Source organism: Odocoileus virginianus, chromosome 23 (assembly GCF_023699985.2).
Source record: "Odocoileus virginianus isolate 20LAN1187 ecotype Illinois chromosome 23, Ovbor_1.2, whole genome shotgun sequence".
Lineage (NCBI taxonomy): Eukaryota > Metazoa > Chordata > Mammalia > Artiodactyla > Cervidae > Odocoileus > Odocoileus virginianus.
In genome coordinates this window covers 20,442,833-20,464,685 of record NC_069696.1, presented here as the reverse complement: position 1 = coordinate 20,464,685, position 21,853 = coordinate 20,442,833, and the positions used below count along the sequence as shown (strand labels likewise).

Sequence of the window (21,853 nt, the reverse complement as noted above, 5' to 3'; positions counted from 1 at the left end):
GAGGGTAAAAGAGAACAGGCAAGTTAAAATGTTAAAGCTATCCTGACTATCTACTTTGGGGATAGCTAACAAACCACTTTCCTTTGGATATTAAGGACTTCAGGCAGAACCTGCATGAAATTAACACAGGTCCAAAGGAGTTTAGCAAGACTCAAACAGGAAATGCCAAGAGCCATTTTCCAACCTTGGGGCTAGTGGCAAAAGATACACTCCCTCCCTCACCCCTCAAAGTCCCTCTAGTGACTACTTTAACGCATGCTTCGAAAGTAGTTTTAGAAAACTAGTGTAAATGTCCTAGAAAGTTAGCAAAATAGTTTCTTATGCCATTCTTTATTAAATATTTAATACAAATTAGCTTTCACTGTGTTAAACCCCCTGTGAGTTGTTGGTCTTCAAATATCTGAGTAGGCAACATGCTTTGAGTACCTGCTAAGTGTCAGGGGCATCAGAAAAATAAAGAAACTGCACAGCACAGACATAAAATACTTGTCCGGGTCAAACGTTAAGAAAGTCATAGAACATGGAATTGAGCTAAGGTATCTTTCTCAAGATATGCAGATGACACCAGCCTTATGGCAAAAAGTTAAGAGGAACTAAAAAGCCTCTTGATGAAAGTGAAAGAGGAGAGTGAAAACGTTGGCTTAAAGCTCAACATTCAGAAAACTAAGATCATGGCATCTGGTCCCATCACTTCATGGGAAATAGATGGGGAGACAGTGGAAACAGTGTCAGACTTTTTTGGGGGGGCTCCAAAATCACTGCAGATGGTGACTGCAGCTATGAAATTAAAAGACGCTTACTCCTTGGAAGAATAGTTACGACCAACCTAGACAGCATATTAAAAAGCAGAGACATTACTTTGCCAACAAAGGTCCGTCTGGTCAAGGCTATGGTTTTTTCAGTGGTCATGTATGGATGTGAGAGTTGGACTATGAAGAAAGCTGAGCGCCGAAAACTTGATATTTTTGAACTGTGGCATTGGAGAAGACTCTTGAGAGTCCCTTGAACTGCAAGGAGAGCCAACCAGTCCATCCTGAAGGAGATCAGTCCTGGGTGTTCTTAGGACTGATGTTGAGGCTGAAACTCCAGTACTTTGGCCACCTCATGTGAAGAGTTGACTCACTGGGAAAAGCCCTGATGCTGGGAGGGATTGGGGGCAGGAGGAGAAGGGGACGACGGAGGATGAGATGGCTGGATGGCATCACCAACTCAATGGGCTTGAGTTTGAGTAGACTCCGGGAGTTTGTGATGGACAGGGAGGCCTGGCGTGCTGTGATTCATGGGGTCACAAAGAGTCGGACACGACTGAGCGACTGAACTGAACTGATCTTTCTCAAGGGGTTTCCCTAGTGGCTCAATGGTAAAGAATCCGTCTACCAATGCAGGAGACTCAGGAGACATGGGTTCAATCCCTGGGTCGGGAAGATCCCCTGGAGTAGGAAATGGCAACCCACTGCAGTATTCTTGCTGGAAAATCCCATGGACAGAGGAGCCTGGCAGGATACAGTCCACAGGGTCTCAAAAGAGTCAGACACAACTACGGCTTAGCAACTAAGAACAAGCACTGTCTTTCTCAAGAGCCCGTGTTCTACTTCTCAGCCAATCTGCTTCTGAGGCAGTATAGTTCACAGATTCGTGTCATGATATTTTACAAGAGTATATCAGTTTCATTGCCAACACAACCCTGCAGGAATGGAGTCGTCATCTCTGCTTTTGTATATAACGAAACTGAAATGGAGAACTAACATTAGTTATCCCAATTCACAAAAGCTTGGAAATCATGAAGGCAAAACAGCAACATAGCTCTGTGCAACTTCAAAACCCATATCCCTTAACCCATCAAGACAGCAGACTGTATTTTGAAGAATTGAGTGTTATTAAAAAAGAAAATAAAAAGAAGAAAGGTAATTAGTGAACCTCAAGCTCAAATTAACTCAAATTAAATTATCTCATGGGAAATTTAATAAAATAACCCTCAAGCAAAAGATTGTTTTTTTTACAATGACTCTAAATAGCATCAGAAAACTTCTTATTTTAATAAAATGCACACACACTCAGAACATCTGTCCCTGATGGTTTAGTGGTTAAGACTCCAAACTCCCAAGGGAGGGGGCCCCAGGTTCAATCCCTGGTCAAGGAACTAGATCCTGTAGGCCACAACTATGACTCTGTGCAGGCAAGCAAATTTCTTTGAATGCACACACACACACTCCAGATCTGCGGCCTTACCCCAGATACGATTGCTGATGTCCCCTTGCTTCCTTCTCTCTTTCCCTTCTTCTGTCTCAGTCTCTTTTCTGTTTCTGTCTCCCTGTTTCTCCTTCCTCACCCCTCCCCTTCTTCTTCTCCCCTAGCTTTAAATTTCAGTTGTATTAAAAGGTTACACTTTTAATCCTTGGACTGCAAGGAGATCAAACCAGTCAATCTGAAAGGAAATCAGTCCTGAATATTCGTTGGAAGGACTAATGCTGAAGCTGAAGCTCCAATACTTAGGCCACCTGATGTGAAGAACTGACTCACTGGAAAAAACCCTGATGCTGGGAAAGATTGAAGACTGGAAGAGAAGGGGACAACAGAGGATGAGATGGCTTTGATGGCATCACCGACTCGATGAACATAAGTTTGAGCAAGCTCTGGGAGTTGGTGATGGACCGGGACGCCTGAGCTGTAGTCCATGGGGTTGCAGAGTCAGACTCCACTGAGAGACTGAACTGAATAGGTTACAAAGGTTTCTGCTGCCGCCTGGTGGTCTTATTTGGGAAGTGACAGTCCCATTAGAAAAATCGGCAAGACCTTTATAGGCAATAATGAAATGACACAGGGGAGCTCCCAGGCCGTCCTGTGGTTAGGACGCCGCACTTTCACTGCCAAGGTCTGGGTTCAATCCCTGGTCAGGGAATTAAAATCCTACAAGCTGCATGCCATGACCAAAAAAAATGACACAGTCCATTAGAATTTTTGGAGGCAGTGGGCCATGGAAATAAGGAAATTCCCAGTGATCGCTGACAAGTTATTTACCCTCAGAGTTTCAGCAAATGCACCCAGAAAATGGAGGCTAAAATATCTCTCCCTAATAGTCTTATTGTGGGTGGCGATAACAAAGTAAAAGTTACTGAAGCACAGTACACTCTCCAGAATGGTAATTATTATATTATTTGTTTTTGTCCACTAGGTAATCACCACGCATGGTGACTGCAGCTTGAAATTAAAACACACTTTCTCCTTAGAAGAAAAGGTATGACAATCCTAGACAACATATTAAAAAGCTAACACATCACTTTACTGACAAAGGTCCATCTAGTCAAAGTTATAATATTTTAGTAGTCATATACGGATGTGAGAGTTGGATCATAAAGAAGGCTGAATACCAAATAATTGATGCTTTTGAACTGTGGTGCTGGAGAAGACTCTTGAGAGTCCCTTAGACAGCAAAGAGATCAAACCAGTCAATCCTAAAGGAAATCAACCTTGAATATTCATTGCCAGGACTGATGCTGAAGTTCCAATACTTTGGCCACCTAAAGAGAAGAGCTGACTCATTGGAAAAGACCCTGACCCTGGGAAAGATTGAAGATAGGAGAAGAAGCGGGTGACAGAGGATGAGATGGTTGGATGGCATCATTGACTCAATGGACATGAGTTTGAGCAAACTCTGGGAGTTGGTGATAGACAGGGAAGCCTGGCATGCAGCAGTCCATGGGGTCTCAAAGAGTCAGACATAACTGAGTGACTGAACAACTGTAAGGTTAAGGAAATTGAAGCTCAGCACAGATTACAGGGTTTTTTAAAGTTAACTCAGCTATCAAACTGTAGAACCAGACCCATAACCCACTTTTCAGACTCTAATTTTAGTTCTCTTCATAAAACTTCAGTATCTCAAGTTAACAGTTAAGAATCTTAAGAATGAAAATTAAAATCTTAAAGGGATATTTTCATGCACTACTCATGTTTCCAGTGAAGTCCAAAACTATGCACATTGCATTTTCAATGAAGTCCAAAACTATGCACATCTCTAAATTGTGTCTCAAAAATTACAAGATGAAAAGCACACAAAAATTTGTGTCCAAAACATTTTCACAAGTCACTGTTTATAATAATGCAAAGTTGAAAACAGGCTAAGTTTAACACATTTATCCAATAAATTTTGGTACAAATAAGGATGTGTTGGGTACAAATGATAATTTTATTAAACAATTTCTCAGGGTCAACTGCTGTTAAAGGGTTACAAATGTATCAAAGCATTCAGAGAGGTAAGTACTATTATTACTTGTTTTTGTTTGTTTTTTGGCTGCACTGCCTGACATGAGGGATTTTACTTCCCTGGCCAAGGATTGAACCTGCACCTCCTACAGGGGAAGCAGGAGTCAGAACCACCGAACACCCAGGGAAGTCCCTGTAAGCACTATTCCTTTCTCCACTTAACAACTGAGGAAACTGGGGAACAAAGAAGTTAACTCCATTGCACGATGTCAAAGTTTGAATAGGAGAGCCAGGAATTGAACTGACATGTCTTTCTCAAGAGTCCATGTCCTTCCTATTCACCAATCTGCTTTTGTGACAGTATGGTCCCTGGAGCCACCCCATATTTCATTGTATGGTAGCACAGATAGCAGAATATTGTAGAGCCATGAAAAAAAAATCATGCTTTCAATAAGTATTAAGTTATATGAGGGCATGCTGACCTTAAAACATTAAGGGAAATCAACTATACTTCATTTAAAAACAACCTAATATGTAGAAGAAAAAAATTAAGGGAAAAAGTCAGCATGCAAAATTGCACTTTTATTTCAGTCCTAGAATGTGTGTGTGTGTAAAACTAAAATCTAAATCAAAATAGTACCTTTTTTCAGATGATGGCTTATGGGTAATTTTGTTTCCTCTTTTATACTTGTTGGGTAGAAAATTAGGCAGGAGCAACAAGGGGTGGCCTAGCTGTAAAAGGCGCAAGCTGATCTCTAATCGCCATCCCAGACACACCCAGGAGAGCTCACAGATATGTTACAAAAATAACCACAGAGAGTTTTCCAGTTTCTGCATATGCATCCTAGGCACTCGGTGGATACAAACTAAACACAGGGACCTCTCCAGCTCTGGCACAAGAGCCCTTGATGTTCAGCTGTTTCCTCAAGTAACCTTAGGGAGCTAGGAGCCCATTAAGGGTTCATAAATATTCTACATATATGTACCTCTGATTATAACAGATTGAACTATGGGAAAACATATAGGAGCCTGTTGCTATATAACTTGCAGTTGTCAATCAGCCTTGAGCACATGCCCATTTGCATCCCCTTTCGTGATTGGTGGTGGGTACAAGCCATATTTTGCACAGGGTACAGCCAAAGGGAGAAGATGAGAAGTATAAAAAGGGGGATGCCAAGAGGGATTATTACCATGGCGCCTTTGGGGTTAACCTTGTCTTATGTCTTGGGAATGCCTGTTTAATAAAAGATTTGTCTTCTTGGGCTGTAACTGAGCTATAACTTGTCTGTTGTTTTAAACTGCTTAGTTTGTTGTTCCAAACTTTTGATGTGTTGAGACAAGAACTGAGAGAGAAATAAACCAACCTGACATACTTTTCTAGATACTCTGAACTTTGGTGATGACGCATAACTGCTGTGATATTATCAGAAGTTTCAACTTAAAAATATTTTAAGTTGCTGAAAAAAAAATCAGAATTTCCAAGAACAAGATCTCATTTCCTTTTACAGTTAAATATGAATCAGAAAGTGTAAGTTTGGGAAAGAATCACATGAAAAACAATTACCCCAAAGACTGAGAACAAGGGAAGGGTGTTCAGACTAGAAAAGGAAGTGACTAAAAGAGAAAGTTTCATAGGACACTTGTGCTGAATGCACTTAGCACCCTGCAACCTCTTCTTGATCCATGTTATTGAATACTGTCAGCTCCTTTTCTAAGAGTAGTCATTTGGATTCACTACAGACTGAAATAGCGTGGATTGAGGATATGATGCCTTTAGGAGAGAAAAACGTAGACGATCTGTGACCCCCAACAGGTATAATTTCTAGAGTGGCCAATTTTAAGTGTGCAGTGGAAAAGCAGCAAAGAGAAGCCTAGTTTTTTTGCACTTTGCAGATATTGTGTTTTTTAAACTTTTTATTTTGTATTGGGGTATAGCCACTTAACCATGTTGTGATAGTTTCACGTGAACAACAAAGGGACTCAATCATACACATACATGGATCCATTCTCCCCCAAATTCCCCTCCCATCCAGGCTGCCGTTAACATTGAGCAGAGTTCCCTATGTTATACAGTAGGTTCTTGTTGGTTATCCATTTTAAATGTAGCTGTGTGGACATGTCCATCCCAAACCCCCTAACTCCCCCCCATCCCCCACTCCTGGCAACCGTAAGTTTGTTCTCTTAAGTTTGTGAGTCAAAGACAGGCTTTGTTTTGACAATATCCCTACTGTTCTGCTTCATGGCAGCCCCTCCTGGGTGGGGTCTATCAGCAGTGCCAAATAAACCCAACACAGACCCACCTTTTGGTGGCATGCTCCCAAGGACCTTCACCAGCCAATCGTATCACTCACAATGAGAGGTTGCAGCTCTAGATAATACTGTTTGACCCCAAACATCGTACGGGGCATGCCTTGTCCTGCTTTGCTAAGGAAGTTTAAGGTTGAGCTGGTGAACCTGACCCTGAATAAGCCTTTGGAATTTCCCCACATACAAACAAGACCAGGATTTTTTTTTAATTGGGCACTAACTTGAGTTCACTTTAGAATCCCTTATTTGGTGCGCTAGTCTGGCTGTTCAACAGCGGTTCCAGCTTTACGAGTGAGTTGAATTCTTCCCTCGGGAAAACTGCTAGTTGGTGGTGGTCAACAGAAGTCTCGAGATACACGTGGGAGAGGAGAGTTCTTGCTGAGACTTACTGCAAGAGAAAAACCTCAAAGGAGCATCCTGAAAGCTGATTTCAGAATGGAGCTGCGAGGGCAAAGAAGCACTCTGCACACAAACAAATGCTGTCCCTTGACCAATCGTTGCAGAAGGATTCTTCTAGCAAATACTGCAGCCCCTGCAGTGAGAATCTGGCTGGTGAGGGGACAGCTTCTTCTCCTGCTGCTGTGCTCTGCTCTGCAGAGACCCACGGTGAGTTATGGTGGAGGAGGTGATCTCTTTGTGATCAGGGCTCCGTTGGAGCATCCTCCTGGTGATAACCTCTAAATGACCTTTAGTTCCTTGGGATAGGGGCTTCCTAGTGGCTCAGATGGTAAAGAATCTGCCTGCAAGGCAGGAGACCCAGGTTCGATCCCTGGGTCAAGAAGATCCCCTGGAGAAGGGAATGGCAACCCACTCCAGTATTCTTGCTAGAGAATCGCATGGACAGAGGAGCTTGGCAGGCTACGGTCCATGGGTTCACAAAGAGTTGGACATGACTAAAGCAACTTAGCATACACACATGCAAGCTAGAGACACAGCATTATTTTTTGTTTTGGATTTTTTGGTGGTCTTTTTTGGCTGTGTCAGGTGGCATGCAAGATCTTAGTTCCCTGACCAGGGTTCGAACCTGTGCCCCCTGCAGTGGAAATGTGGAGTCTTAAGCGCTGAACCACCAGGGAAGTCTCAGCATTAATTTTTTACTCTCAATAAAATTTGCATAAAAGACTGCATCTGTAGGACAAATAATGCAAAATAATCCAAGTCTTTCTGGCTTTGGCTTCCCTGGTGGCTCAGACAGTAAAGAATCCTGCCAGCAATGCCGGAGACCTGGGTTCGATCCCTAGCTTGGGAAGATCCCCTGGAGAAGGGAATGGCTATGTACTCCAGTATTCTTGCCTGGAGAATTCCATGGACAGAGAAGCCTGGTGAGCTACAGTCCATGGGGTTGCAAAGACTCAGACACAGCTAAACAACTAATGCTTTTACTTTCACTATCTGACATTAGCCATATCATATAGATCAACTCAAAAGAAGCATTATAAAGTTCTATATGACCTCATGTTAATAAAAAACAGAATACCCATTTGATATCTAGTAACTCAAAAGCCTCTTGATGAAAGTGAAAGAGGAGAGTGACAATGTTGGCTTAAAGTTTAACATTCAGAAAACTAAGATCATGGCATCTGGTCCCATCACTTCATGGCAAATAGATGGGGAGACAGTGGAAACAGTGTCAGACTTTATTTTTTGGGGCTCCAAAATCACTGCAGATGGTGATTGCAGCCATGAAATTAAAAGGCACTTACTCCTTGAAAGAAAAGTTATGACCAACCTAGACAGCATATTAAAAAGCAAAGACATTACTTTGACAACAAAGTTCTGTCTGGTCAAGGCTATGATTTTTCCAGTGATCATGTATGAATGTGAGAGTTGCACTGTGAAGAAAACTGCGCGCTGAAAAGTTGATGCTTTTGAACTGTGGTGTTGGAGAAGACTCTTGAGAGTCCCTTGGACTGCAAGGAGATCCAACCAGTCCATCCTGAAGGAAATCAGTCCTGGGTGTTCATTGGAAGGACTGATGCTGAAGCTGAAACTCCAATACTTTGGCCACCTCATGCGAAGAGTTGACTCATTGGGAAAAGCCCTGATGCTGGGAGGGATTAGGGGCAGGAGGAGAAGGGGATGACGGAGGGTGAGGTGGCTGGATGGCATCACCGACTCGATGGGCATAGGTTTGAGTAAACTCCGGGAGTTGGTGATGGACAGGGAGGCCTGGCTTGCTGCGATTCATGGGGTTGCAAAGAGTCGGACATGACTGAGTGACTGAACTGAACTGAACTGAACTGAATAGATTAAAGTTTTGGAGTGTATGAGGTTTGACAGCAGGTATTTTTATTTTGTTTTTGGCTTAGATATATTCTGTAGAACTATTTGTTAATCTGCTGTCAAGAGTCATTGGTTAAAATCATTTAAGCAGTCTTAAAATTTTGTTTCAATTTGCACAAACTAGTTGACCTCTTGCCATAAATAGCATAGCAAAAATACCCAATGGTATGTTTCTGAGTTTCAGCTGCTGCGCTGTTGACACTCACTGGATGGAATTTCATCTCTTAATTTGTTCCTTAATAAGTTCTGTTTATTAAGAAAGCACCATTTCTTTGCCAAGAGGGAAACATTTTAGAATTCAGATAACTGAAAAATATGGCTTTCAGTTATGGGTGGATGATACTTAATGAACTTGTCTTCAAATCTCTAACTTCTATTTATTTAATTTGAAGGTGAAAAAGTGTTAGTAGTCGCTCAGTCACGTCCAAGTCTCTGTGACCTCATGGACTATAGCCCACCAGGCTCCTTTGCCCATGAAATTTTCCAGGCAAGAATACTGGAGTTGGGCTGCCATTTCCTTTTCCACAGGATCTTCCTGATCCAGGGATTGAACCTGGGTCTCCCCAGGTTCAGACTCTTTACTATCTGAGCCACCAGGGAAGCCCATGTACCACTAACTTTATTGTGGTAAACTTAATATGCACTAGATATCAATAAGTAATATTCTATTGGCTCCCTATGGGAGAGTGTCTTTCTCCCACTCCTGGTTTCTATTTATAAGAGGAGGGACTTTCCCAGGAACCCTACTGACCTCTGGCCAGCTCTTTCCTCATGCTGCTTCCCTGGAAGTGGGCAGATTTACTCAACTGGCAGAGTCATGAAGAATAACTGGCTATATTGCATTTGACTCTGCTCCTCTTCCTCCTGGGAGACAGCCCCACAGCAAAAGGCATGAGTTATGTGTTCCTCCATGACAAGAATCCCACCTGGACAGGCTGCAATCCAATATCACCTGCAGCTAAGGGGGCAAGTCAACCCATTCTGGGGTTTACCCTTAACAAGCCCACCAGCCATCAGACCTAAAGATGGGTATTCCAACAGGTTATCATTCAATAGCAAATATTGTATGTTAGCCTTCATATTTCAAGTCCTGGGCAGAGGAGAGGGTTGTCATAGCCCTGTTAGAGAACTCAACAATACCCATCACTGAAGTCATTTTTTGTTATTTTGGTTTGGTTTGGTTTTGCTTTTGTTTTGGCCGCAATGAATGGCATGAGGGATCTTTGTTCCATGACCAGGGATCCAAACTGTGCTTCCTGCAATGAAGATGCAGTCTTAACCACTGGAACACCAGGGAAGTCCCAAAGACTTCTAATACAATCTTTAAGTGTTCGTAAAAGAAATATTCCCTATAACATCAATGTGAGAATGTGAAGGGGTCAGGAGAAGAAACAGAAAGTATAATTAAACTTTAAGATAATTATTTTTTCTTCAAAATACTCAATGTACCAAAAGACTTTGCAGTGATACAGAAGAGTCACTTTCTCCGTGGGGGATGAGGATGTTTGTATTTTTAGTAATATTTGTCAAACTAAATTCAATATCTAACATGGGTCACAGAAACAGGAAGGACTGGAGCCGTGTAATGACTATGAGTGAAACTTATTTCAGCAGATACCGATTTTGAGGAGACGACTTGGTCTTAAAGAGTATAGCAAATAAAGCAAATCAGCTACTACACTGCAAAAATTAAAAACAAAAAAACCCCAGAAAACTCAATTAAATAAGAGTCAGAAGACCAGAAGGGGGTGCTTTTACTCCCGGGATGTGTGTGTGTTTGTGTGTGTGTTTGTGCGCTTAGTCGCTTAGTCATGTCCAATTCTTTGAGACCCTTTAGACTGTAGCCCACCAGGCACTTCCATCTTTGGGATTTCCCAGACATGAATACAGGAGTGGGTTGCCATTTCTTTTCCAGGGTATCTTCCCAGGGATCAAACCGGCATCTTTATTGTCTCCTGCATTGCAGATGGATTCTTTTGGGGAAGCCCTGCTCCCAGGATAGCAGAGCCCAACAGGAAGAAGAGAAGCACCTCTTCTTTCCTGGCAAAGTGAGTGTGAAAGTCATTCAGTTGTGTCTGACTCTTTGTGACCCCATAGACTATACAGTCATGGAATTCTCCAGGCCAGAATACTGGAGTAGGTAGACTTTCCTTTCTTCAGGGGATCTTCCCAACCCAGGGATCGAACCCAGGTCTCCACATTGCAGGAGGATTCTTTACCAGCTGAGCCACAAGGGAAGCCCAAGAATACTGGAGTGGGGTAGCCTATCCTTTCTCCAGGGGATCTTCCCAACCCAGGAATCGAACCAGGGTCTCCTGCATTGCAGGTGGATTCTTTAGCAACTGAGCTATCAGGGAAGCCCCTTTCCTGGCAAGGACTGGGCCAATGAAAAGCCATGAACTCTGTTTACTGTATCCTCCCATCTTCCGTTTCTCCTCTAGGAGAGTGTTTTTCTCCCCTCACCCTGTGAGGACCTGTACATGGTGTGCCATGGTTACAAACCCTGAATTGCTGATCCTGAATAAACCTATCTTTACTAATGAATTGCCTGGCAGTCTATTTATTTCAGGTTAACAAGCTTCACCATCTGATTTGAAAAATTATAATCAAGAGTCTTCTTTCCTTATTGTTGTTCAGTTGCTCGATCTTGTCCAGTTTTAACTGTTGCTTCTTAATCTGCACACAGGTTTCTCAGGAGGCAGATAAGGTGGTCTGGTATTCCCATCTCTTTAAGAATTTTCCAGTTTGTTGTGATCCACACAGTCAAAGGCTTTAGCACAGTCAGTGAAGCAGAAGTAGATGTTTTTCTGGAATTCTCTTGCTTTTCCATCATCCAGCAGATGTTGGCAATTTGACCTCTGATTCCTCTGCCTTTGCTAGATTCAGTTTGTACATCTGGAAGTTCTTGATTCATGTATTGTTGAAACCTAGCCTGAAAGATTTTGAGAATTACCTTGCTAGCATGTGAAATTCTTTCTTTATAGATTGCAGTTAAAATCGACTTCGACTTGGCACCAAATTCCTTTGATGATCAGTACCAAGGCTGCAGCCAACAAGTCATGGAGATGCTGCTTCAAGGGGATTATTTCACCGAAGAACTAGAATCCAATAAGGATTACCGCAAGGTCTGGAAACAAACACACTTTAACTGGTTGAACCAAGAAAAACCTCTCCCCAGGAACATGACTACTACACATGCTGTGGCTGTCTTGGTTTATTTATCAGACAACAGAGTTCACTTAGACTTCTCCAGAGCCATGGCCATTGCTGCTGGGTCTCCGCAGCAGTATAGACATTCATTCCATTTCAAATATCTACACTATTTCCTGACTTCAGCAATCCAGCTGCTGAGGAAAGAGATTATCTCGAGGAAAGACCCTCTATGTTACGAGGTGCACCATGAGCTGAAGGGCGTTTACTTGCAAGCCCCCGTGGGTGCCATTGTTCGCTTTGGCCAGTTTCTCTCCACCTCCCCAGCAAGAGAACAGGCACAGAGATTTGAGAACCAAACTCTATTTACCATGTTGACCTGCCTGGGGGCACCACTACAAGACTTGTCTCTCAAGAAGGTCTTGGTCCCTCCCTATGAGCTGTTTAAAGTTGTCAATGCGAGCTACCATCCAAGAGGAAATTGGTTGCAATTGCTGTCAAATGGGACCCAAAGCATGTACAACTGTCAGCTGCTAAAAGGTATTGTTATTGATCCAAATTCAATTCACTGTGTCCAAGATCAGGATTTCCCTAGTGGCTCAGTTGGTAAGGAGACCACCTGCAGTGCGGGAAACCCAGATTGGGAAGATCCCCTGGAGAGGGGCATGGCAACCCACTCCAGTATTCTTGCCTGGGAAAGCCCCATGGACAGAGGAGCCTGGCGGGCTACAATCCATTAGGTTACAAAGAGTTGAACAGGACTGAGCGACTAAACCACATACATTACTAGATCACAGGCCACTATTTTTATTTTAAATCTTGTGAAAAAAGTAATTTTAATTTTTTTTCTTTTTTAAAAAAGTTTTATTGGAGTATGGTTGATTTATAATGTTGTGTTAGTTTCAGATGTACAGTAGAGTGAATCTGTTATACATACACATATATCTACTCTTTTTCAGATTCTTTTCCCATAAAGGTTATTACAGAGTACTAAGTAGAGTTCCCTGTGCTGAACAATAGGTCCTTATTAGTTATCATTTTGTATATAGCAATGTGTATGTGGGGGCTTCCCTAGTAGCTCAGTTGGTAAAGAATCCACCTGCAATACGAGAGACCTGGGTTCGATCCCTGGGTTGGAAAGATCCCCTGGAGGAGGGCATGGCAACCCACTCCAATATTCTTGCCTGGAGAATCCTTGTGGACAGAAAAGCCTGGCGGGCTATAGTCTGTAGGGTCACTAAAAGTTGGACATGACTGATTTGACTCACACATACATACACACACACACACTGTATATATGTCGATCCCAATCTTCCAATTTATCTCTTCCCCCCATCTCCCCCTTGGTAAACATAAATTTGTTTTCTGTATCACTATTCTTTTATAAAAGTTATTTTTTTAAGTGGGCTTATGGGGGAAAGGCCAAAAATATGTATATTGGCTTTCAGTAAGGATGAGACAAAAAGTCATTTCAAACAGAAAAAACATATACTGAATTTCAGGGATTTCAAACAATCTGGTATCTTCAGGTAAATATCAAAATTCTGGACAACCAGAGTGTAAGATGTAGGAGGAAGCCAGGAGTAGAAAGGGAGTAGGAAGTGGATTTGGGCTAGAGAGATCTGACGGGGCCAGTTTGTAAAAACTCTTGTATTTCACGCCAAGGATTTTCAAACTTCATGCTGTAAGCAGTGAGAAATCATTAGAGTCTGTAAGAAGTGGAGTATCAGTCAGATCAGTATTTTAGCAAGAGCCCTTATGCTGGGAAAGATTGAAGGTAGAAGGAGAAGAGCGAGACAGAGGATGAGGTGGTTGGATGGCATCACCGACCCAATGGACATGAACTTGGGCAAACTCCGGGAGATGGAGAGGGACAGGGAGGCCTGGTGTGCTGCAGTCGACGGGATCGCAAGGAGTCTGACACAACCTGGCAACTAAATAACAGAACAACTGATGATACCATGAAAAATGAACTGAAGTAGGAGAAATTGGCTTTCACAATATAAACATGTGTTAAGCTCTTTTATAGAAACACATGTGACTGATTCCTTTTTATCCTTGTATGTTGCCAGCCGCAGTCATTTGATGGAGCAAACGCAGTGAAAATTATATAGCAAAGGCTGTGCCCTGTTTGATTCAAAAAGAGGAAGGCCATCCTGATCCACATGTGTGTTCGTTTACAAAGTCAACCGTAACTCTGCTAAGAGTCTACCTTTGAAATTATCCCCCACTCTTCCTCTACTCCATCATCGTGGCTACTATGAATAATTCAGCCCATCAGCATTTCTCAACATGTTAAGGCTGCAGCATTGCAACGGTCTTCAAACTGGTATCCCCACCGAGGTCAAGATCCTGCTCACTCTGGCCTATCTGTAAACACAGACCAAGGGAAAAGTGCTCTACTAGGACTTTCATCCACACCCTTCTCTCCTTGGCAGCAGGGAAGATAGCAATAATGAATGGCATGTGTTTCTGCTCCACAGACCCAAGAGATTAATGTTTATAGAGACTAGGGTAAAATGTGAATAAAATAGTGAGCTTTTGATAATACATAAGAATATCCATAGCCAGGTTCCAGGATTCTCTGGAATTGCATCCCTGGAATACTGTGGCTTTGTTCTCATCATTTGAGATAGGTAGCTTTGCTAATGGGCCTCCCTGGTAGCTCCACTGGTAAAGAATCAGCCTGCACTGCAGGAGACATGGGTTGGATCCCTGGATTGGAGAGATCCCCTGGAGGAGTGCATGGCAGCCCGCTCCAGTACCCTTGCCTGGAGAATCGCATGGAGAGAGGAGCCTGGTGGGCTCCAGTCCATGGGGTCACAGAGAGTCAAATGTGAGTAAGGGACTCCGCAGTTTTGCTGCTATCCACCTATCTCTATCGGTTATACAAAAAAAAAAAAAAAAAAAGAAAGACTTCAGAATATTTTCAGCTATTCACTGCAGTGTTTTTTATTTTGTTCTTGTTTCTTGAGGTTTTTATTCCTTAGTGGGAAAGCTCTCTCTGAAATCTTTCCTGTGCTGTGTGTTCAGTCACACAGTCATGTCCGACTCTTTACAGCCCCATGGACTATAGCCTGCCAGGCTTCTCCACCCATGAAATTCTTCAGGCAAGAATACTGGAGTGAGTTGCCTTTGCTTCTCCAGGGGACCTTCCCAACTTAGGGACTGAACCCGTGTCCCTTGTCCTGCATTGGCAGGTGGCTCTTTACCACTAGCACCACCTGGGAAGACCAAAATTTCTTGTTGTTCTTTGTTCAGTCCCTAAGCCGTGTCCGACTCTTTGCAACCCCAAGGACTGCAGCACACCAGGCTTCCCTGTCCTTCACTATCTCCAGGAGTTTGCTCAAACGCATGTCCATTGAGTTGGTGATGTCATCCAACCATCTCATCCTCTGTCACCCCCTTCTCCTCCTGCCTTTAATCTTTCCCAGCATCAGGGTCTTTTCCAATGAGTTGGCCTTTTACATCAGGTGGCCAAAGTATTGGAACTTCAGTGAATATTCAGGGTTGATTTCCTTTAGGATTGACTGGTTTGATCTCTTTGCTTCCCAAGGGACTCTAAACAGTCTTCTCCAGCACCACAATGTGAAAGCATCGATTCTTGGGTGTTCAGCCTAGCCATTCCCTTCTCCAGGGGATCTTCCCAACTCGGTGATCAAACTCAGATCTGTGTTGCAGGCAGATTCTTTACCATCTCAGCCACTAGGGAAGTACTCAAATTTCTGAAGTCATTTCTATTAACTGATAAGTGACACTCTGCTTATCCCAACATCCTGGAGCAGTATTAGATTGATGCAAACCTGAACATGGGAGGAGGCAGATGGTGTGTTTTTCTTATCTGGGAGTCCTTCACTGGGAAGAGGGAGGAAGGTCAATGGACTCTAAAACCCTGTTTTTCTAGATGGCTGGTGGTGTCCACATCACTACTCCTGGCCAATCACCTGGATAATCACTAACCTCAGCCTGGAGAATTCAGAGTATCTAATTCCTTGTGAAACTGGAATCCTCTCAGGAGATTGTTTTCTATTCTTTCAATTTTTTCACCAGCAGAAATCCACAAACTAGTCTATATATTATTTTTATTTATTTATTTTTTTGGCTGTGCCCTGTGGCATGTGGGATCCTAGTTCCCCACGAGGGATCAAACCCAGATCCCCTGTGCTGGAAGCTCAGAGTCTTAACCACTGGACCACCAGGGAAGTCCCATTATTTTATATGCTAAAAAGTCCCTTACGTTTCTTTTCCAGTTTCCCTCTTAATCTGCCAGATGCAATATGCGAAAAACAACATGAAGGCTTTTAAAATGGGTCAGCCTGGGACATTGCGTTTCTCCCAATGACGAGACAGTAGATTAAAGAGCAGAGCTTCCTCAGTCCTTCAATGTATTTCAAAATTGCTTCCATTAACCTGTAACTGAAGAGCTCAGGGTCAAAGAGTTCCCAAGAATCTGTCTCCTTCAGAGTCATGAGGTCAAATTGGTAGCATACTACACTGAAGGAAGTAAATTTGCAAAAGAAAAATTGTTAAAAGACAAGCTAAATGAACAGCTTTTCTTCTGATTCTTCTCCCACCCCTCATGTGACCTATACTTATTACCATAGAAACAGATGTTTTCATGCCCATTGGAAGACCCAAAATACGTTATGTTAGGTATTTGTCCTTAAATGTTGCTTCTTTCAGCAAAACAATTGGTGCCAAAAATCTGTAGACACACAAATACATGCTCTGTTCTGTATCATTGGGTTCACAAAGAAGTGTGGTTTGTTAAAATCTTTCACATAATTAAAATTCTTAAGTACACTTCCAGAAAAAATATAGTCAATTGTTTGCAGTCAGCGTGGGTTTACATGTTAATCTTGCCAGTTACTAGCAGTGAGAATACAAGCAAATGGCTTATTCTCTCTGTGCCTCATTTCCTTCATACGTAAGACGGGAATAATTAAAAAAAAAAATAAAACTGACCTTATAAGATCTTGGTGAACAGAAAATGAATTAATGCATGCGAAAGCTCTTAGAACCATAAGTTACTATTACCATTACCATGGCTTCCCTGATAGCTCAGTTGATAAAGAATCTGCCTGTAACACAGGAGACCCTGGTTCAATTCCTGGGTCGGGAAGATCCACTGGAGAGGGATAGGCTACCCACCCCAGTATTCTTGGGCTTCCATTGTGGCTCAGCAGGTAAAGAATATGCTGCAATGTGGCAGATCTGAGTTTGATCCCTGGGTTGGGAAGATCCCCTAGAGAAGGAAAAGGCTACCCACTCCAGTATTCTGGCCTGGAGTCGTACGACTGAGCGACTTTCATCTTTATTTTATTAACTTACTGCTTCCTATTTTCTTTTACTCTGGGCTTCAATTATCCCAAAGTAGTTCACACAATTTGTGACATCATACTTTTCAGATGGACAGTGTCCATCTGAAATGAATGGATGGAAGAATAAGTAATAGAATGAATCTGGGAGATGGACCACAAAGCATGATGGGAAGAACAGATGATGGAGGCAGTGAGAGCTGGGCATTGGTTAATAGCTGTATGCCTGGGTGCTACATCACCTCAGTAGTCTCTGACTCTTGCAACCCTATAGACTGCAGCCCACCAGGCTCCTCTGTCCTTGGAGTTCTCCAGGCAAGAATACTGCAGTGAGTTGCTATGCCTTCCTCCAGGGGCTCTTCCTGACCCAGGGATGTAAAAAACTCATTTTACAGATGAGAAAACTGAGTCCCAATGAAAGTAACAAAAATGATCAAAGTCAAGCATCTAAGGGTAAAGCTTCAATACCAAATCTTTGTTGTTGTTTTTCAGTTGCCCAGGTGGGTCAGACTCTTTGCAACCCCATGGACAGCAGCATGCCAGGCCTCCCTGTCCCTCACCATCTACCAGAGTTTGCCCAAGTTCATGTTCATTGCATTGATGATGCCGTCCAGCCGTCTTATCCTCTGACACCCTCTTTTCCTTCTGCCCTTGATCTTTCCCAGCATCAGGGACTTTTCCAATGAGTCATCAGTCATCTGTTCTCATCAGATGACCAAATACTGGAGCTTCAGCTTCAGCATTAGTCCTTCCAGTGAATATTCAGGGTTCATCTCCCTTAAGATTGACTGGTTTGATCTCCTTGCTCTCCAAGGGACTTTCAGGAGTCTTCTCCGGCACCGCAGTTTGAAAGTATCAATTCTTTGGCATTCTGCCTTCTTTATGGTCCAGCTCTCACAACAGTACGTGATCACTGGGAAGACCATAGATAGCCTTGACTCTACAGACCTTTGTCAGCAGAGTAATGTCTCTCCTTTTCAACACACTAAGTTTTTCATCGCTTTCCTGCCAAGAAGCAATCATCTCCTGATTTCATGGCTGCAGTCACCATCCACAGTGATTTTGGAGCTCAAGAAGAAGAAATCTGTCACTACTTCCACTTTTTCCTTTTCTATTTGCCATGCAGTAAGGGGGCCAGATGCCATGCTCTTAGATTTTTTTAACATTTAGTGTTAAGCTGGCTCTTTCACTCTCCGCCTTCACCCTCATCAAGAGGCTCTTTGATTACCAAAGCTAATCACCCCCAAATCATGATCTTTCACTGTTACATTGTTTTCTTGTCAATCAATATTTTCTGACAACTCATCAGTAGAATCTTACTCCATGAAAAAATGAGAAAGGTGATAAAGGCTGGAGTTAGAGGTCCTTGTGATCTCTAGTCTCAATGAAGAGAAAACAAAACAGAAAACACGTAAGAATCATTCTAATGAGTGACCTGCTAAAGTGATATTACTGGCTCCTAGTCCCTTTGAGAATCCAGATAGTACAATTTTAACATAAACTTTGACAAAAGCTTAGAAATATGCTTGCATTCTTAATTTGTTTGTCTAAGAAAATTAGGGTTTTGAAATTTACTGTAAGTATATGTAGAATTCCAAATAGAAATCCCTAGAAACTCTAGGGATCTTATATGTTATACGAAAGTGGTGGAAAAATATTTCTCCATTATCTGGTCATCCTATCAAGCAATATGGTCAAATACTGAGGCAATCACAGAGTTGAATGGCTTTCTATCTCAATTTCTTTTCTACACTAATAATCAGTGAAGTCTGGTTGAAAAGGAGATTCCATTCTTTATTTAGAGCATATTTTAAAGGTTTCCCTCCTCCATCTCATCCAATATTCTCATCCCATTGTATTCCCAATTAGTATAATAAGTATCGCTTTCATCAGCCACACCTTACTGTCTGCTAACCTTTCCCGTGAAGTGTGTGTCCATGTAGGCAGTATACACACACAGACACACACACACATACCTCAAGCAGGATTGTATGAGTACTTTTTGCTCACCTTATAATTAAAAAAAAAAATGACTGGGCATGCAATATATGTAGAGACAATACAGTGGTTAAAAATACAGAGTTGAGAGTCTGCCTTGCAGTGCAAAGGATAACAGCTTGACCCCTGGTCCGGGAAGACCCCACAGGCAGCCAGCAACTAAGCCCATGCACTACTACTGAAGCACCTGTGTTCTGAGCCGGTGCTCCACAAGAGAAGACACTGCAATGAGAAGTTTGACCACCACAGTGAAGAATAGCTCCTGCTTGCTGCAGTCAGAGAAAGCTCGCATGCAGCAACAAAGACCCAGCACAGCCGTAAATAACTACATAAATAAAAGTTTTTAAATACATATGGCTCAAACCTGACCACCTAAATTTGATGGCTGCCTCCACTGCACACTAGATGCATGGCATGTGACAAGTTTCTTCACATCTCTGTCACAGCTTTATCAGATAAAAAATGAAGACAATGAGGATAAATACCTCATAGTTTTGTTGTGTGGATTACATGAGTTAATTTGTAGCAAGTGCTTAAAAAGATCCCAGAACAGAATAAGCCTTTAAACAATGTTAGCTTTCATAATGGTGATGTAAATGAGGATAATGGTGATGGCAATAATTCTGCTGCTGATGATAATAAAGACGTACAATTGGGAGAGCTCTACCATCAACTGTTATCATCAACCCTGAGGTATACCTTTTATCCTCTTGGGACCTAATTTATCGTCTACACAATAAGTGGCCTGTGTTGTCATTGAGAAAAATCTAAGAGAGAATACACCTTTTTAAAAGTAGCTAGTTTCAGTCCTTCCTTGGTGGTCCAATGGTTACAACACTGCTCTTCCAGTGCAGGGGGTGCAGGTTTGACCCTTCGTCGGGGAGCTAAGATCCTGCTTGCCACATGATGGGGCCAGGGGGAAAAAAAAAGTCATCTTATTAAAAAAGACTACACACCTTTAAAAAACAGTAGTTTCAAGTATTTTTTGTTACAAATTTTCTAAGTTTAAGACATGAACCAAAGGAGAAATGAAGTAGATAGTAGATTTTTTAGGGGGAAAAAAACTCTTGTTACCTAAAACTTCAATAATTCTTTTTGTTTGTTTTCACAGCGTCCAGCAGAAAGTGCATCCCTACTCCTCTAGTTATTGCTTCTCTCTCCTTTTTGACCACTGTCATCATCTCTTCCAAAAGTGGAGCATAAAGGAAGCCTGCGGTTTTGCCTCTCCTGTACCCTTTTGCTTTATTCCAGTCAGGGCACCCTGAATACCCATAGAGAATCAATCTGCCGAGCTATCAGCTGATGTAGAACTGGCTCCGTCCATTGCCTATGGGTAGGCCTGTAAGTATATTTCTTCTCCATGGATACAAGGAGTCACGTTGGATAGAAAATGACTCATTAGGATCCTGTGAGATACAATCAGTGTACTTTATTGGAATTAGGGCTGGAAGTGAGGTTGGGGCCTTTTTTATTTCAGCGGAGATTAGTGAAAGCAGAATATGAAGCTAGAGCCCCTAGCAGCTCTCTTGCCACCAAAAAGAGAGACTCTACCTCCCTAGCTAACACAATGAAAGAGGAGTGGTGAAATGAAAAGAAAGTGCATCCTGATGACAAGCTATGTGCACCTAGATCCAACTGTCTGAAACTGGATACCCTGAGCTTTTTCATCACATAAATCAATAAATTATATTTCTGCCTTAATAATTTGAATCAAGTGTTGTCTCAGTTGAAGGAATTTTATGATGAATACAAAGACTTTCCTTTATTTTTTATTTAGCAATCCTAAATATTAGGAACACATCAGAAATACGTGAGCTCCTCTCTCCATGGAATTCTTCAGGTAAGGATACTAGAGTGGGTTGCCGTTCTCTTCTCCAGGGGATCTTGCCAACCCAGGGATCAAACCCAGGTCTTCTGCATTGCAGGCAGATTCTTTACTGTTTGAGCCACCAGGAGAGCCCAAATACTAGGAACACATCAGAGATATCTGAGTTAGCAAAGGACAAATTCTTCATCAAAGAATTTGATGAGCCCCAAGGAGATACTAAATGTGTGAATTTTCTTTAAAGAATTTTTTCGCCTGCTCTCAAAAAATTTTATTATTTTTTAGAGAATTTTACCAGCATTCAAGACCAAGCTAGTGTAGTCTTGTTATCAACCAGGGTTCTTGGCCATTCCCAATTAACAGAAATTGCCTAGAGACCAGACCAGAAATTCAGGAATGGCTTTACTGTGCTTCCCTGGCGGCTCAGATGGTAAAGTGTCTGCCTGCAATGCAGCAGACCCGGGTTTGATCCCTGGGTCACGAAGATCCCCTGGAGAAGGAAATGGCAATCCACCGCAGGACTCTTGCCTGGAAAATTCCAAGGACGGAGGAGCCTGGTGGGCTACAGTCCATGGGGTCCCAAAGAGTCGGACACGACTTCACTTTCACTTTCACTTTATTGGGACCCCTGCTGTAGCAGGAGGAAGCTGAGAGCAAACAACAGGCTCTCTTGCTTGCTTGCTCCATGAGAGAGCGGAAGGGCAAGCCTGTTTCTCGAGTGGGGTGAGAGTAGGGGTGTGTCCACCGGTCAGGCCAGAGGGCTGGCTTAGGT

General features: G+C 42.5%; 1 protein-coding gene across 1 annotated transcript; it reads left to right on the top strand.

Moving 5' to 3' along the window:
• Positions 1 to 6,662: 6,662 nt before the first annotated feature.
• On the top strand, positions 6,663 to 20,960 carry ART4 (ADP-ribosyltransferase 4 (inactive) (Dombrock blood group)). The gene is made up of 3 exons (XM_020887449.2): positions 6,663 to 7,113; positions 11,775 to 12,480; positions 20,368 to 20,960. Exons 1-3 carry the CDS (start codon positions 6,943 to 6,945, stop codon positions 20,457 to 20,459), a joined length of 969 nt encoding a protein of 322 aa, XP_020743108.2. The 5' UTR covers positions 6,663 to 6,942; the 3' UTR covers positions 20,460 to 20,960.
• Positions 20,961 to 21,853: the final 893 nt, after the last annotated feature.

Bases quoted from the DNA above. Each gene is read 5' to 3' on its own strand.
- ART4 (XM_020887449.2), top strand. From the start codon at position 6,943: ATGGAGCTGCGAGGGCAAAGAAGCACTCTGCACACAAACAAATGCTGT. The intron at 7,114-11,774 runs GTGAGTTATGGT...CTTTCTTTATAG, and splicing joins CTGCTCTGCAGAGACCCACG to ATTGCAGTTAAAATCGACTT. The intron at 12,481-20,367 runs GTATTGTTATTG...TTGTTTTCACAG, and splicing joins CAACTGTCAGCTGCTAAAAG to CGTCCAGCAGAAAGTGCATC.